Raw genomic sequence first — 15,745 nt, forward strand, 5'->3', positions numbered from 1 at the left:
TCAATGTCTCTCACAAGGGATTAGCTTCTGGTGGAGTTGCCTTCACTTTCAACACTGCTGCTAGATGTTGCAATGGATCCCACCTTGGACTGCCCATTGCTGGTCCTGTTGTATCATGCACTGACAGGGGGACACCTGAGCACTCCTCGAACCACCACATTTTCCAGTATTCTAAGGTCGCCGCTGGTGGAAGTCTCTCTCCTCTCGCCTCCAAGGTTTCTACGGATGTGGGTGCCATCACCATATCACAGCCATTGACAACTTGCCCAAGGAACAACCGACGCTCCAACCCCCAAGGGCAAACAGGTGTAGTGACCCTGCATAGATTCCACACACACGATTTGGGTGTGCAGTTGTAAGATGCAGCACAGAAGTCAGAGGACACTAGCAGTGCCAAAGGCCGCCATTCTGATGTGCACACAGCAGACAGCTTACAGAGTCACAACCAGCCAGCCTCCCTCTCTGTCATATGCCGACATTCGGCCTATGTTTATTGGCCTAGTAGTTGAGCCACTGTGGCAAGTGTCTTCCAGTACAAGTATCCTAGATGCAATACAGTACTGTGTCTGTTATCTGCTTGTTCTTGTGATCAACAGAGAAAAAGGAACAATCACTGAACATAATAAATTACACATCACTAGTATTAAATTAAAACTAATTTAGAAACTCAGGGTGATGACTTGAAAATATGATTAAAAGCTACCAACCAGAAATCATGTCAGTGATTTCCACAAAGAAAAGTTAGAAATTAATAATAAAATAATAGAATTATAATGCAATATTTTAAATGTAACAAGGGTGTTATATATTTAGTTTTAAAATCATTAATTACATACTACATATAAATAAAATTCAGACACTAATAAACGTTTTAATATTTGAAAACAGAGTACAGATGTAAGTGAGAGATACCTTTCATAATCCCCCTTTACAACCTTAGAGGCATATACTAATCACCTGTTTGAATAAAATATTCAGCTATATATTACTATATTAGCTGACATACCTCCGTTGTCATCTGAAATCTGCAATCAATTTATTTGGGAAAAATTTATCTTCAGCTTCAGCTGAACTTGTGGAACATTCACGTGACAGATTTATTTGTTGCCAATTTCGAAATAGTTGCTTGGATTTTTGTTGCCCAGTGGAATTTGATGTCTATTTATCTGATATTTCTGATGTTTTTGTACAATAATGTACTAAAATTAAATGGGGAGATTAATTATGAAAAGAACATAGTGAGATTTACTTGTATTTTTAGGTTTAAGGTCTGTTTTTAGTTTATGTCACAATCAACAATGAAATATTTTATGGAGGTGGTGCTGCACAGCTTCAATGAATGTTAAGAACTGCATTATGCAATATGCGGCTGTAATGATACATTTTATTACAGACGATTGATTTCAGTCTAGGATCAGACCATCATCAAGTCTAAAAACTGTCTCAGCTATGCGTTTGCGTAATTGGAATAATTATCAGTAGTACACTTTTTGTCACTGATATTTGATGTGTATACATAAAAAATGTCCATTTAACCTCATAGAATTTTTTTATCAACAAATGGACAATGTTACATATCTACAGCTGCAGTCAATGATGGAAAAATATACATCTGTTCAACTGTTATCCCAATTACATAAACGCATGGCTGAAATGGTTCTTAGTCCCTATGATGATCTGACCACAGACCGAAATCTATCGCCTCTAATAAAATATATCCCATTACAGCTGTGTACTGAATAATGCAGTTCTTAGGAAGCGACAATGAATTTAAATACCTACGAAAGAGATCACACATTATCAGTGGCAGCCTGTTATCATGGGCCAACATGCTACAGCACACGGTAAATATCAGCTAAAATTATGCCACTTCTATTTGAATGTGAGACGGAAAACGCACTAAAATTACACTATTTCTCTTCAGATGTAGGATGGTATGCAAATGAAACGGACGAAATCATGTTTTGTAGCACTCTCTCCAAGATAACTAGAAATCAACGTTCGGTACCAAAAAGATGGTCAGCTGTGCTACATTTGACTCAGAGAAGGGACACAATTGTTTTCAACTGTGCATGCTCTCATGTGGTGCCACTCTGAATGCTAAGTTGCTCACAGCACCAGATCAATATTTTTCTTTGAAATTATGTGTAATTTATTGTGCAAGCATAGAGTATGAGGCATTTTCGAGAAGCAGCTGCTGTACTGGTTCTGTGGGCAAGTAGTCAGGCTTACTGACTGGGAATCCATTGGATCTGGTTTGATTCCCGCCGCTACCAGCATATGATTCCCACTGCTACCAGCATATAATTTTTTTCCATTTTATTTTACCCCTCATGACACACAATTATTTAAAAATTTAAATATATTTAAATAGTTCTATTTATTTGTGTAAAATTAATATATATTTAATTTAGTTATGATTTCTACCCTGTAAGCCAAATTGCTATAGACAGTAAAAAAAAAAAAAAATAAATAAATAAAATAAAACAGCACTAAATGAGTTACACGCAAAATTTAGCCTGAAAGTTTTTCCCACACTGTGTACCACAGCAATCAATTTATTAAATGAAGGTGGCATTTTCCACTTCTTGTATTAATTTTATTTTTTAATAGATTTTTTTCCCTGATTCATTTTGGTCATAAATACTGTCTTGTTAGTTTGACTGTTTGACACGTATGAAGGTATTATAATTCATTTTAGTTAACAATGCAGTCAAACCAACAAGACGGCATTTGTGCACCAAAATGAATAATAATACCTTCACAAATGTAAAACAGGCAAACTGACAAGTTAGTATTTATGGACCAAAATTAATAGAAAAAACAAATTTAATGACATTGGCTTTCAATATACAAGGAACAGTTTTCTATTGCTGAACCATACCACCACTTGAGAATGGCCTACAAACAGAAACTAGCAGTGAATCAATAAATTTAACATAGCAAAATCCCATCTTCGTTTAGTATGAAAGTTTCTTGTAGATGATCTGCTGAAAATGCATTTTTCCAGTAGACCTCTGTTGGAAAAAATGAGAGGCACTGGATGGGACTTGCCAATTTGGCTCCAACACATGAGTAGGAGGAGGTAGACGGCAGTTTCAAATTCCTGGAATGTGTTGCTGATGTCGAGTGTAGGAAAATGTAAAACCCTCTACAGATTTACGCGCAGAGTGCAAGTTATTTTTGAGCGGTTGTGCTCGCAATGGTGCAGCAGCTAAATGCAGGGTTGCAAATTGGTGGCCCAAGTTTGATTCCCACCGATTCCTTTCTTTTTACTCCTAACTATGTTAAATAATTAATTATAAAATTTAAATATATTTCAACAGTTCAATTTTTACACACAAAATTAATATATCAAACTTTGTTATTATTATTATTATTATTATTATTATTATTATTTCTTTACTTTCTCAGACGTTAAGTCTGGTTAAAAATGGAAAGTGACTCGGACCTTGATCAAGCGTGACTTCCTTTTAACTGTACGGTATATGTTACATTGTATTTAGGAACTTTCGGGTTATTGAACACGTATCAATAATTACGGATTTCTGTAGTTGTATATATACGTTAGGATGTAGCTGTATTGCGTTGATGTACTGGTGGATATTGTGTGGTATGACTCCTGTAGTTGATAGTATAATCAGTATAATGTCAACTTTATCCTGATGCCACATGTCCTTGACTTCCTCAGCCAGTTGGATGTATTTTTCAATTTTTTCTCCTGTTTTCTTCTGTATATTTGTTGTATTGATTATGGATATTTCTATTAGTTGTGTTAATTTCTTCTTTTTATTGGTGAGTATGATGTCAGGTTTGTTATGTGGTGTTGTTTTATCTGTTATAATGGTTCTGTTCCAGTATAATTTGTATTCATCATTCTCCAGTACATTTTGTGGTGCATACTTGTATGTGGGAACGTGTTGTTTTATTAGTTTATGTTTTGTGGCAAGTTGTTGATGTATTATTTTTGCTACATTGTCATGTCTTCTGGGGTATTCTGTATTTGCTGGTTTTGCACATCCACTTGTGATGTGATGTGATTATTATTATTATTATTATTATTATTACACTAAGTCAGAAGGCTGTAAGCCACTAAATTGAAGCATTCTCATAAAAATTTGCACAAGTCGCCACAGCGTACTATAGAGCTTAGGGGCATTCACTAATGTGCAACAGCAAATAAAGCTTCAACAACCCACTTCGGATAAATGTTTTGTTGTGAAAACTTGCAGTCATGTAAATTGCAACCTCAGCAATTGTGAAGCTTTTCCATCGTCCTATTCATCTTACTCATTAAGGTTGACATAACACAGTTCAGTGGAGATCACCAGTGTCCAGCTGCAAATGCAGCTTTGGGCCACATATGTCACATATACTGAACACATCTCGTCCCCCCTTCTACTCGCCTACCTCTTTCTCACCCCTCTCTCTGTCCACCACCTCCGCTTCCGTCTCACTATCCATTTCTTCCTCCTCCACCCATCTCTCTGCTTAACAGTGCCCATCTGTTCAATGACAGCCTGGAGCACATTCCACCTTCCTCGATGTTGACCTACACCTCAAATTTGGCTGCATCAGTACCTCCGTCCGTATCAAGCCTAATAACTACTAGCAATACCTCCACTTCGACAACTGTCACCCATTCCATAACAAGAAGTTCCTTCGATACAGCTCAGCGACCCACCGCTGTCACATCTGCAATGAAATATATCATGGGTTTCACTAAGGTCTTCAAAGACTGTACTTGCCCTCCAACCCTTACACACAAACATGCTTTGTGTCTCCAATCATCCCCACCTCCCAAAGTCTCACTGTCCGGCCACCCAGGAGCATTTCCCTTGTGACTAAGCATCACCCAGGAAGATACATCTATTACGTATATGCTAGTAATGGTTTAAATAATGGTATAAACAGCCAGTTTCCTAGGCCCAGTGTTCTGCTAATTGGCCTGTCTATGAAGTGTTAAGGCATATTTGAACTTATGGACATGCCTCTACTGGTGTAAGAGTATGTAAGTAGACCCACAGATTGTTTTCTCGGCACAAAGGTAACTTGCAGTGTGGAACCAGGAACATATAAGTTAAATTTTTGTTTCATTCTCGTAAGATAAAAATTTTGATTACATCACTTACAAAAGGTTCTGGCTCATGCTTTCAGTTAAGTTTTAGTATATTAAAATTCTGATGTGCTGTAGATTGCTCAAAAATTACACAACTTTGCTTAAAATAATTCAGTCTAAAATAAAGGGTAATGGGTATAAAAAATTCTGTAATTTTTGTGACCAGATTAGTTTACTGCAACTACAATATTTTAAAACACAAGAATTATGTAATTCCAGTTACCACTGTTTCTGTATTGAGAAGCAGAGGAGGCAAGTTAACTGGCTTGATATTGTCTCATCCAATAGGGAAACTAATCTTTAATGGCTCTCTTTCTCAAAAAATATAGTTAAAAAGAAGAAGAAAAATAAAGAGGAGGAGGAGGAGGAGGAGGAGGAGGAGGAGGAGAGACAGCATGATGGTCAGGTCAGCATACCTGACTAACAAGGGAAGGTCCCAACAAGGATTAACTTCTTGAAAGCATCTATAGAGAGATGTAAGTTAAGATCCCAGGTATCACATCCTGCAGCCATTCACCCTGGTGGGGCTGCATTTGCAAGAAATCAACAACAAAAAATTGGAGTTTTATGTGACGTTCAACAGTATTAAACAAGGAGCACTGTACTGACTGACTGTGTGGTGTAACGGATAGACTAAGGCCTTCACATGTAGAAGGTTATGGGTTCAAATCTTGTCAGGTATTTCAAATTTTTATCAATAACTGATCATTATTTTTATTCAATTAATGAAAGCTATTTTTTATTCCTATTCCTTTCTCAAATCATTTTAATCAATCATATCACTTCTTGATATGCTCAATTTTTCTTTTCATCATTCTTTTTCCAGTTGAAATCTTTGTACATGTGATTTTAATTAATAATACGTGCCAACAATGGCTGCCTTGGCCAAAAGGACATTATTGCAATGTGACACTAAATTAAAAAAAATCTCTATTAGAATGTACATAAATTAACAGAAGCAGTAGAGCAGCACAAAGTTCAAGTACACCATTGGATAGGAAATTTAACACTGCAATTGCTTGTTGGAAGGTCTCACTGATATGACCAATATTTTGAAAGTTATTACAATACAAATACCAACAAGTTTAGTATTTTTAGGGTTTCATACCTTAACTGGTAGAAACAGAAATCTTATAGGATCACTTTCCCTGTATGTTCTTCTGACCAACAGACCAACTGTTAAGATCCCTTTTTCTCAGGAACAGGTGGATGTACCATTTTGAAATTTATAGCACATATCAAGGTCTACAGTACCTTGATGGCTTGAAAAATTTTAAGCTTCTATACCAATGCAATAGAAAGACATGACCATTTATGTCACGCATTTTGATAATCGTAAATTCACTCGTCAAAACCTATAGGGTACTTCATTTGACCTACAATCAACAAATTTGACAAGAAACAATGTTTCACACAAAACTGCCTCCTCCCTTCCCCTACTTCACCCATTTTACAGATGAGGCTATTTTTACTAGGGAAGCAGTATTTCACTTCAGTAATACTCACCAGTGGGCTTGTGAAAGTCCCCGTTACATTAAAAAGTACGATCACCAGTAAAGTTTTTCAGCGAATGTCTGGGATTGAATTCTGATTATACTGTATTTCCACAATTAAATACACTTTTACAAGAGAAACTGTCCACACTATGGGAAGATGTTCTCCTCCACATACACTTGAAGCTGTTGTTTCAACAGAATGCTGCTCTGCTGAATTCCACTCTGGTAGTCAGCTGACATTGGAATAGAGTGATCCGGCACAAGTAAGTTGGGTGCAATGTTCCCTGAAAGAGGCTTTGGCTTCCCATCTCACCTGATTTAACACCACTGGGTGTATTTTTTATGGGGATTTATGAAAGTCTGCACTTACCTGACACCAGTCAATACCCTTGAAAAGTCGAGAGCATGACTTTTTGAGGCAATGATAACAAATGAGTGATGAAAATGAAATGTAGTGTGGCTAGAGACTCCAGTCAGGTAGACCGGTCACCTGGTGCAAGTCTTTTTAGTTGACACCACTTCAGCGATTTTCACGTCTGGGATGAGATGATGATGTGATGAATGCTACAAAACACCCAGCCCCTGAGCGGAGAAAATCTACAACCCAGCCGGGAATCGAACCCGGGCCCCTTAGCATGGCATTCTGTTGCGCTGACCAGAGTAATATTGTGCCCTGCCCACGACGTAATAACATACTATTTTCCTTTCCTATCAAAATATCAAGAGTTAAAGATATAATTTAACCACCGAGTCAATGAACTGCACTGCAAGTCAGCGAATATGTACGCCCAGAATAGTGAGAGCGGCATAGCATTATCATCTGTATTTTGTTCTATATAAGAATGCACGCTCGTCTTTTCTTTCTCTTCTTTAGTCGTGCAACTTTCCGACAGCATCTCACGCTGTCAGACTCTTTATTTTCTCCCATTTTGTTAAGATGACTGAAATTTTATTTCTTTTGGGTATTTGTTTAATTGTGACGTTATTATTGCCAATTGAAATTACTGATATGACTATGAATACTTTTTCTTTCGCTCCAGAGTCGGGCTACGATTAATGTAATTTCTACGTATTTCACCAGAATACGGCAAAAATCTTTGTTACGTCCAAAACTGTGATATTAATGCACGGGATGTCAGATATCAGTATAAAAAGCTTCCTTCGTTAAAAAATAATTGTTTAGTTTGGCATTTCTGCTTTCATTTCATAGTAACGATCATCAATCTCCAAATTTATAAATGTTACAGATTTTGCTTTACTACATTTTTCCTTATGTTGCCAAAGCGATACCCATGAAACTAAATTAAACTATTCTGAATTTTCTCACCTGGCAAGAAGAAAGTTAATAACTTCCCTGATATTATAGAAACCCAAATTAAACGTTTTTCAGTATGCCACGAGTCTACCAACCTTCACTTCAAACAATTAAAAAAAAAATGTAAAAAAGAGTAGAAGTGATTTTTTTTATGTAGTCGATAATATTGTGCACATTTTTGGACAAAAACCAGTTTTCATTATAGAGACTAAGAAAGTGGATTGTGTGTGTGTGTGTGTGTGTGTGTGTGTGTGTGTGTGTGTGGGCGCGCGCGCGAGAGTCAGTTAAATATTTGGGTTCATTTTACTTTTCATTTAGTAGATTTCCTTTTAATTAATCATTTATCAATTACAATTATTATTATACCACTCAGCTATTGAGGCGGACAAATTAGTCATATTACAGTACTTTTAGCATAGTTGATTTAGGAGTGAAGTTTTACAGGGCAAAAAATCCCACAAAATCAACATGTAACATAACCAGGCAAGGGCGGAAATTTAAAGGTTGTCTAGCTTCGACAGTTCAGTTGAAACTATTACTTTCATTTAATGTAGTTACTAATCATGCTCTTTAGCATAACAGGTTACCAACTGCAGCAAGTTTGTATAAATGCACATTTCAGTTTTTATTGCACTGGGGTAAATACAAGAGGTCTTCATGGTAATTTATGCAGCAGGTGCAATCGTAACACATCAATCACAATCGAATCAGATAATTAATTTCCGTGTGACTAGTGCAGAACATTTTCAATATGCTGTCAATTATTTTCTGGAACAAGTTGAAATCAAGAAACAGCAGGTTCTACAACTGATTCCAGTGTTTCCGGGGTCACATTCAAAATGCGTTGCAGAATGTGTTCCTTCAATGCAGCTAACTTTGCAATCACAACACTATTCCCTTGCAATTTGACATCATTCTGACCAATGGTGTTATTTCTACAGTTTCTTGAAAGTTTATAAGTGAAACACCCTCTATATGAGTACACAGTTCACAAACCACCAGCGACTGACAATTTCCTTATTCTTATTGTCCATATTTTCTAACATACAAACTACTTTTGAAGTGCCAAAATGTTTTAGAACAAATAAAATGTCTATAAAATGCCACACTGTATGATGTACTTGTGTTGAGTGAGTCACAAATCCTGAAATCCACCGCCACAGCCTCTCGCCTGCTGAAAATCACCGCAGTCCTGGGTTCATGCATAAACCATGAAAACAAGCTGCACTACGCCACACAAAAACAGGCCCGGACTTTGAGTACATAGGTGAGACTAGACCCAACTGGCAGGACCTGCACATTAGTGGGAACCGAATGGCTTCATATCGGCAGGGCCGATCCATTACAGATACCCGTGGAAACGGTCTGCGGTTTCAGCCCGTTGTGAAAATTCACTAATGTGCCCAGACATTCTTGAGCCACAGACAGCATGTTGATGAAATGAGACCACGGTGATCAATCCATGCAACAGATAACTCGTTCAAATACTCTTGAGAATCTCTGAGAATCAGATCCAAACAAACCACTCCTCATGCCTACGTGAGTGTCGTCGGCAGCTGCTAGTTTAGTGGCAAGAAGTGGTTGCAGCACTGATGGCAAGCTGAGGGGAGTGGTACGAAGGGGAGAAGCAGTAGTAATGAGCAAGAAGGGAAGCAGCGAACGCACTCAGCTACACCCTGCCGGCAACTATCCACGACATCTCAGTAAACAAACCATTTCATCTACTGAGACAAAAACAAGATTTTTCCAGGTTTTTTTCCTCCCGTTTCTCCGATGTTTCCTTGATGTGTTTGAAATTCCCTTATATTTCTTGATTTCCAGAACCAGTGGCAACACACAAAATACAAGAGCAACTGACAACTTGTTAAATTTTTGCCAGGAATTACATAGCCGCAATCTAATCTAAAGATTGCTGAAATAATCAGCCAACAACCTGTCACCAATAATGTGCTGTAATCAGATTAAATGTTTTATTACTAACAAAAAGACATTACTAAAGTATAAGGCTATGATCATGAAAATAAAAATTATCTTACAGTACATTAATGAATGACAATCACAATTTATGAAATTGTATTTATCATCTTAATAGCCATCCAGTTTTATACAACAGTAAATAAGTGGAATGCTTACTTTTATCTGCCGTCCTCTAAAGAGAGATTCATCCATTGCCATTGCAGTTTGTACCGATTCACGTTCAGCAAATTCTATGTACGCAAATCCTTTGGGATGTCCATCAAACTTATTGCACAGTATTGTTACTCTGTTAATTGAGCCACAGCCATGAAAATGCTGCTCTAACTCCTCAGCAGTTGCTCCATAGTCAACCTTAAATTATGAAATATAATGTACTATAAAATGCAACTAATATTTTCAAATAATGTACGTATATAATACATTTTATATCGATATTTACATTTTATAGCAAAATTTTAAGACAATGCCATCTTAGTGCCAGCAATAGCTTCTTGACTTTATAATGATATGATTTTATAATAAATCTTTATCTACTATACCAACTTACGTCAGTAATATTCATTAATATGTTGTTGCACCATGGTAAAGCAAAGAACATGGCACTGATGATCACACACAACACTAACAAAACCAAAACACACATTGGTTCATTTCATTTAAAATCGCCCAAAATAAAGAAAACTCATTGCCATCATGTCACAGATATTTGTGAAAATTTGGTGTAAGAAAGTACATAAATAGAAAGCGATAAAATAATTTTTTTTAGATCAAAACTGTAGTCAGGGGGCCATTTTGAAATGTCTAGCATTTCCTCCATCTGGCGTCAGTACGAAAGGTAGGTTGAAAGTTTTTAACTACTATAACTCCCTTATTTATACATCAATTTTATACAATTTGGTGTTATTAGAAAGATAAAAGGACCAACTATATGACTAAACCATAAAAATGCTGCAACTGTGCATATAAATATGTACTAATCTGTAATTAAAGTCATTTTTCAATTTTTTTTTTTTTTACAAACTTCATGGATTTCTTTCATCAAAATCACAAACTTAATCATTTTAAATTTTATCTCAAAGAATTCCTATTGCTATACATAACAACATAAAAAATCAGAAGGTTGTTTGTTCTGTTTAATCATTTAAAACAGAAATAACATAAATAATAATATACATGTTTCATTTTGTGACTCTTACCTAGTGGTCACAAATCATCAGTTCTCATAAAACACATTCATAAAATTCTAAAAAGCATTCATTCTTTCAAACAAGTTTTCAATGGACAATATTATGTCCGATTCAAAAGTATATAAATGACCAGTACTTGTGCTTGCACTAGGAGCAGGATAAGTCAGTAAAATGTTTTCATAAGGAATCCAGCAAACATCAGTGTGAAGTGGCCATGAATAACTTGAAGGGCCACTTGGACACATGAACTTGACTTTTGCATCTCTGTGTTCTTCACTTACCTTCAGAATTTTTCCAAGCCACCACTGGTTATTGTAGACAGCTGCGACAAATGTTTCTTCTTTAATTGTGTTAGAGGCAGTGGTTTTGAATTCCAATAGGAACTTGAATGAATTTAGTGGGTGATGAAACACGCTTTATCGGCAACTTCTTTTCATTCAGTGGTTTGAAAAAAAAAATGGCCCGCATCTCGTGGTCGTGCGGTAGCGTTCTCGCTTCCCACGCCCGGGTTCCCGGGTTCGATTCCCGGCGGGGTCAGGGATTTTCTCTGCCTCGTGATGGCTGGGTGTTGTGTGCTGTCCTTAGGTTAGTTAGGTTTAAGTAGTTCTAAGTTCTAGGGGACTTATGACCACAGCAGTTGAGTCCCATAGTGCTCAGAGCCATTCTTTTTTTAAAAAAATGATTCACTCTTGTCCCAGGAGTGGTGGAACCAATCTCATATCATTTTTGTAACATGTTTGTGAACTATGTTATCTCCTCTGTTGAAACAAAAGGTTTCTATTCCTGGAACATGAGCTTTGGCAAATGTAAACAGATCTTTTGGACTCAAAATGTGACTGTAATATGGATGCTGTAAACTTCCTCTTGTTGCTAAACATTTAATAGTACCACCAACTCCATCACATGCATTTTTGCCATGACTAGTGGCAAAAAAATTGCATTCTGCAGTTACTCCATGACCTTGCTTGTGATGGCACAAATTTAAGAAGTTCTTAAAGTTTTTATATTGTGCAGAACTGCCAACACTGAAGTACATAACATGATGGATGTGTGGTAATTTTTCCAGTATACAAGTGAGAGAAGTTTTCTGGAAAACACAGAATGTGTCTGTATCATGCTGCAAACAGTCACTTATACAACACAATGACACTGACTTAATGCAGTCATCTGTTTTAAAATACACCACAAAATGATGAAGTTTGACTTTAATGTTCTGCCAGTGAAATCCTTGTGCAGCATCTTGAAGCTAACAGGTATACACTCCTGGAAATTGAAATAAGAACACCGTGAATTCATTGTCCCAGGAAGGGGAAACTTTATTGACACATTCCTGGGGTCAGATACATCACATGATCACACTGACAGACCCACAGGCACATAGACACAGGCAACAGAGCATGCACAATGTCGGCACTAGTACAGTGTATATCCACCTTTCGCAGCAATGCAGGCTGCTATTCTCCCATGGAGACGATCGTAGAGATGCTGGATGTAGTCCTGTGGAACGGCTTGCCATGCCATTTCCACCTGGCGCCTCAGTTGGACCAGCGTTCGTGCTGGACGTGCAGACCGCGTGAGACGACGCTTCATCCAGTCCCAAACATGCTCAATGGGGGACAAATCCAGAGATCTTGCTGGCCAGGGTAGTTGACTTACACCTTCTAGAGCACGTTGGGTGGCACGGGATACATGCGGACGTGCATTGTCCTGTTGGAACAGCAAGTTCCCTTGCCGGTCTAGGAATGGTAGAACGATGGGTTCGATGACGGTTTGGATGTACCGTGCACTATTCAGTGTCCCCTCGACGATCACCAGTGGTGTACGGCCAGTGTAGGAGATCGCTCCCCACACCATGATGCCGGGTGTTGGCCCTGTGTGCCTCGGTCGTATGCAGTCCTGATTGTGGCGCTCACCTGCACGGCGCCAAACACGCATACGACCATCATTGGCACCAAGGCAGAAGCGACTCTCATCGCTGAAGACGACACGTCTCCATTCGTCCCTCCATTCACGCCTGTCGCGACACCACTAGAGGCGGGCTGCACGATGTTAGGGCGTGAGCGGAAGACGGCCTAGCGGTGTGCGGGACCGTAGCCCAGCTTCATGGAGACGGTTGCGAATGGTCCTCGCCGATACCCCTGGAGCAACAGTGTCCCTAATTTGCTGGGAAGTGGCGGTGCGGTCCCCTACGGCACTGCGTAGGATCCTACGGTCTTGGCGTGCATCCGTGCGTCGCTGCGGTCCGGTCCCAGGTCGACGGGCACGTGCACCTTCCGCCGACCACTGGCGACAACATCGATGTACTGTGGAGACCTCACGCCCCACGTGTTGAGCAATTCGGCGGTACGTCCACCCGGCCTCCCGCATGCCCACTATACGCCCTCGCTCAAAGTCCGTCAACTGCACATACGGTTCACGTTCACGCTGTCGCGGCATGCTACCAGTGTTAAAGACTGCGATGGAGCTCCGTATGGCACGGCAAACTGGCTGACACTGACGGCGGCGGTGCACAAATGCTGCGCAGCTAGCGCCATTCGACGGCCAACACCGCGGTTCCTGGTGTGTCCGCTGTGCCGTGCGTGTGATCATTGCTTGTACAGCCCTCTCGCAGTGTCCGGAGCAAGTATGGTGGGTCTGACACACCGGTGTCAATGTGTTCTTTTTTCCATTTCCAGGAGTGTAGTTCTCTGCAAAATCCACTATGATGATCCATGTAGTATCAGGGAGGGTTTCTTTGCTTGATTTGAAGTAGTGACTCTGAGATTTTGATACATGATGATGATGATGTGTTAAGTTTTGAAGTTTTTGCATGAGATAAACAAATTCTTCGGTCATCTTCAGTCATGTCCCCAGTGAAGGTCGATCAGTTTCCATCCATTGTTTGAATACAACATTTTCACAATCCTGTAAGGACTCCAGCTCCATTAAAAACTTGCACACTTCATATTCGTCAGGACACCTGTAGTGCCCACAGAATTTTTCGAAAGTCTGGAGTCACCTGTGTTCCAGCCGCTTCGAACACACGTTATTTTGTAGTGGGTTGTAGCATAAACAGATGCACGCTGCCGCAGAACGTTATTTGTGCAGACTAACTCAGCAAGAAGAGCAAAACCGGGCCAACAAGTGACACACTCAGTTGCAGCAAAGAGAAAAGAAAAACTTCTAGCCCAAAATTCCGTGGACGAATTTCATGCATGAAAAACATTGGTGACTGTTTTGTGTTGTGGAGAGACAACGGAAGAAAAAAAAGAGATTATTATTACATAGTGACTTGGTCTCGAGCAGACGGACATATATATTAGTATTGAATCGTTGAGAAAAAATTTTATTTAATTTGGTTGAATTCAGTCATCTGCGAATTCCCTAAGAAAGTGTGGGCTTACTGTTTAATGTGGCAGTGAAATGGTGTATTGAATTTTGAATATAGAATATGTTAACAACAACTGAATTTTGAGAGTGTCTTTATTTGGACTAGATAAAAGGATTTTGGCGTAGTAGATGAATTTCCACCTTCTTCAAAATACAGAATCTTCGGAGAAGAGTTTGCTGCAAGCAGAACACGCCAGAGCTGTGGGGAAGCTGAGCCTGTATCTGGCATTCAAGTAAGTTCTAACTGATAGTCCAAGGAGCGCGGCTCTAAGTTTTAGAGAAGAACCTTGGACCTTGCCGTTGGTGGGGAGGCTTGCGTGTCTCAACAATACTGATAGCCATACCGTAGGTGCAACCACAATGGAGGCGTATCTGTTGAGAGGCCAGACAAACGTCATGTTCCTGAAGAGGGGCAGCAGCCTTTTCAGTAGTTGCAGGGGCAACAGTCTGGATGATTGCCTGATCTGGCCCTGTAACACTAACCAAAACGGCCTTGCTGTTTTGGTACTGCGAATGGTTGACAGCAAGGGGAAATTACAGCAGTAATTTTTCCCGAGGGCATGCAGCTTTACTATATGATTAAATGATGATGGTGTCCTCTTGGGTAAAATATTCCGGAGGTAAAATAGTCCCCTATTCGGATCTCCGGGCGAAGACTACTCAAGAGGACGTCGTTATCAGGAGAAAGAAAACTGGCGTTCTACGGATCGAAGCGTGGAATGTCAGATCCCTTAATCGGGCAGGTAGGTTAGAAAATTTAAAAAGGGAAATGGATAGGTTATGGTTAGATTTTGTGGGAATTAGTGTAGTTCGGTGCCAGGAAGAACAAAACTTTTGGTCAGGTGAATACAGGGTTATAAATACAAAATCAAATAGGGGTAATGCAGGAGTACGTTTAATAATGAATAAAAAAAATAGGAGTGCGGGTAAGCTACTACAAACAACATAGTGAACGCATTATTGTAGCCAAGATAGACACGAAGCCCACATCTACTACAGTAGTACAGGTTTATATGCCAACTAGCTCTGCAAATGATGAAGAAACTGAAGAAATGTATGTTGAGATAAAAGAATTAATTCAGGTAGTGAAGGGAGACGAAAATTTAATAGTCATGGGTGACTGGACTTCAACAGTAGGAAAAGGAAGAGAAGGAAACGTAGTAGGTGAGTATGGATTGGGGTTAAGAAATGCAAGAGGAAGCCGCCTGGTAGAATTTTGCACACAGTATAACTTAATCATAGCTAACACTTGGTTCAAGAATCATAAAAGAAGGTTGTATAC

General features: G+C 39.1%; 1 protein-coding gene across 1 annotated transcript in view; it reads right to left on the reverse strand.

Annotated features, from left to right (window-relative positions):
* Positions 1-15,745, reverse strand: part of LOC124605853 (polyadenylate-binding protein 2) — a 117,780-nt gene that overhangs the window by 17,599 nt on the left and 84,436 nt on the right. Inside the window, exon 5 of the mRNA XM_047137787.1 lies at positions 10,064-10,258. Coding sequence (XP_046993743.1) covers positions 10,064-10,258 — 195 coding nt within the window. The remainder of the gene's footprint in view (positions 1-10,063; positions 10,259-15,745) is intronic.

Source organism: Schistocerca americana, chromosome 3, assembly GCF_021461395.2.
Source record: "Schistocerca americana isolate TAMUIC-IGC-003095 chromosome 3, iqSchAmer2.1, whole genome shotgun sequence".
Taxonomy (NCBI): domain Eukaryota; kingdom Metazoa; phylum Arthropoda; class Insecta; order Orthoptera; family Acrididae; genus Schistocerca; species Schistocerca americana.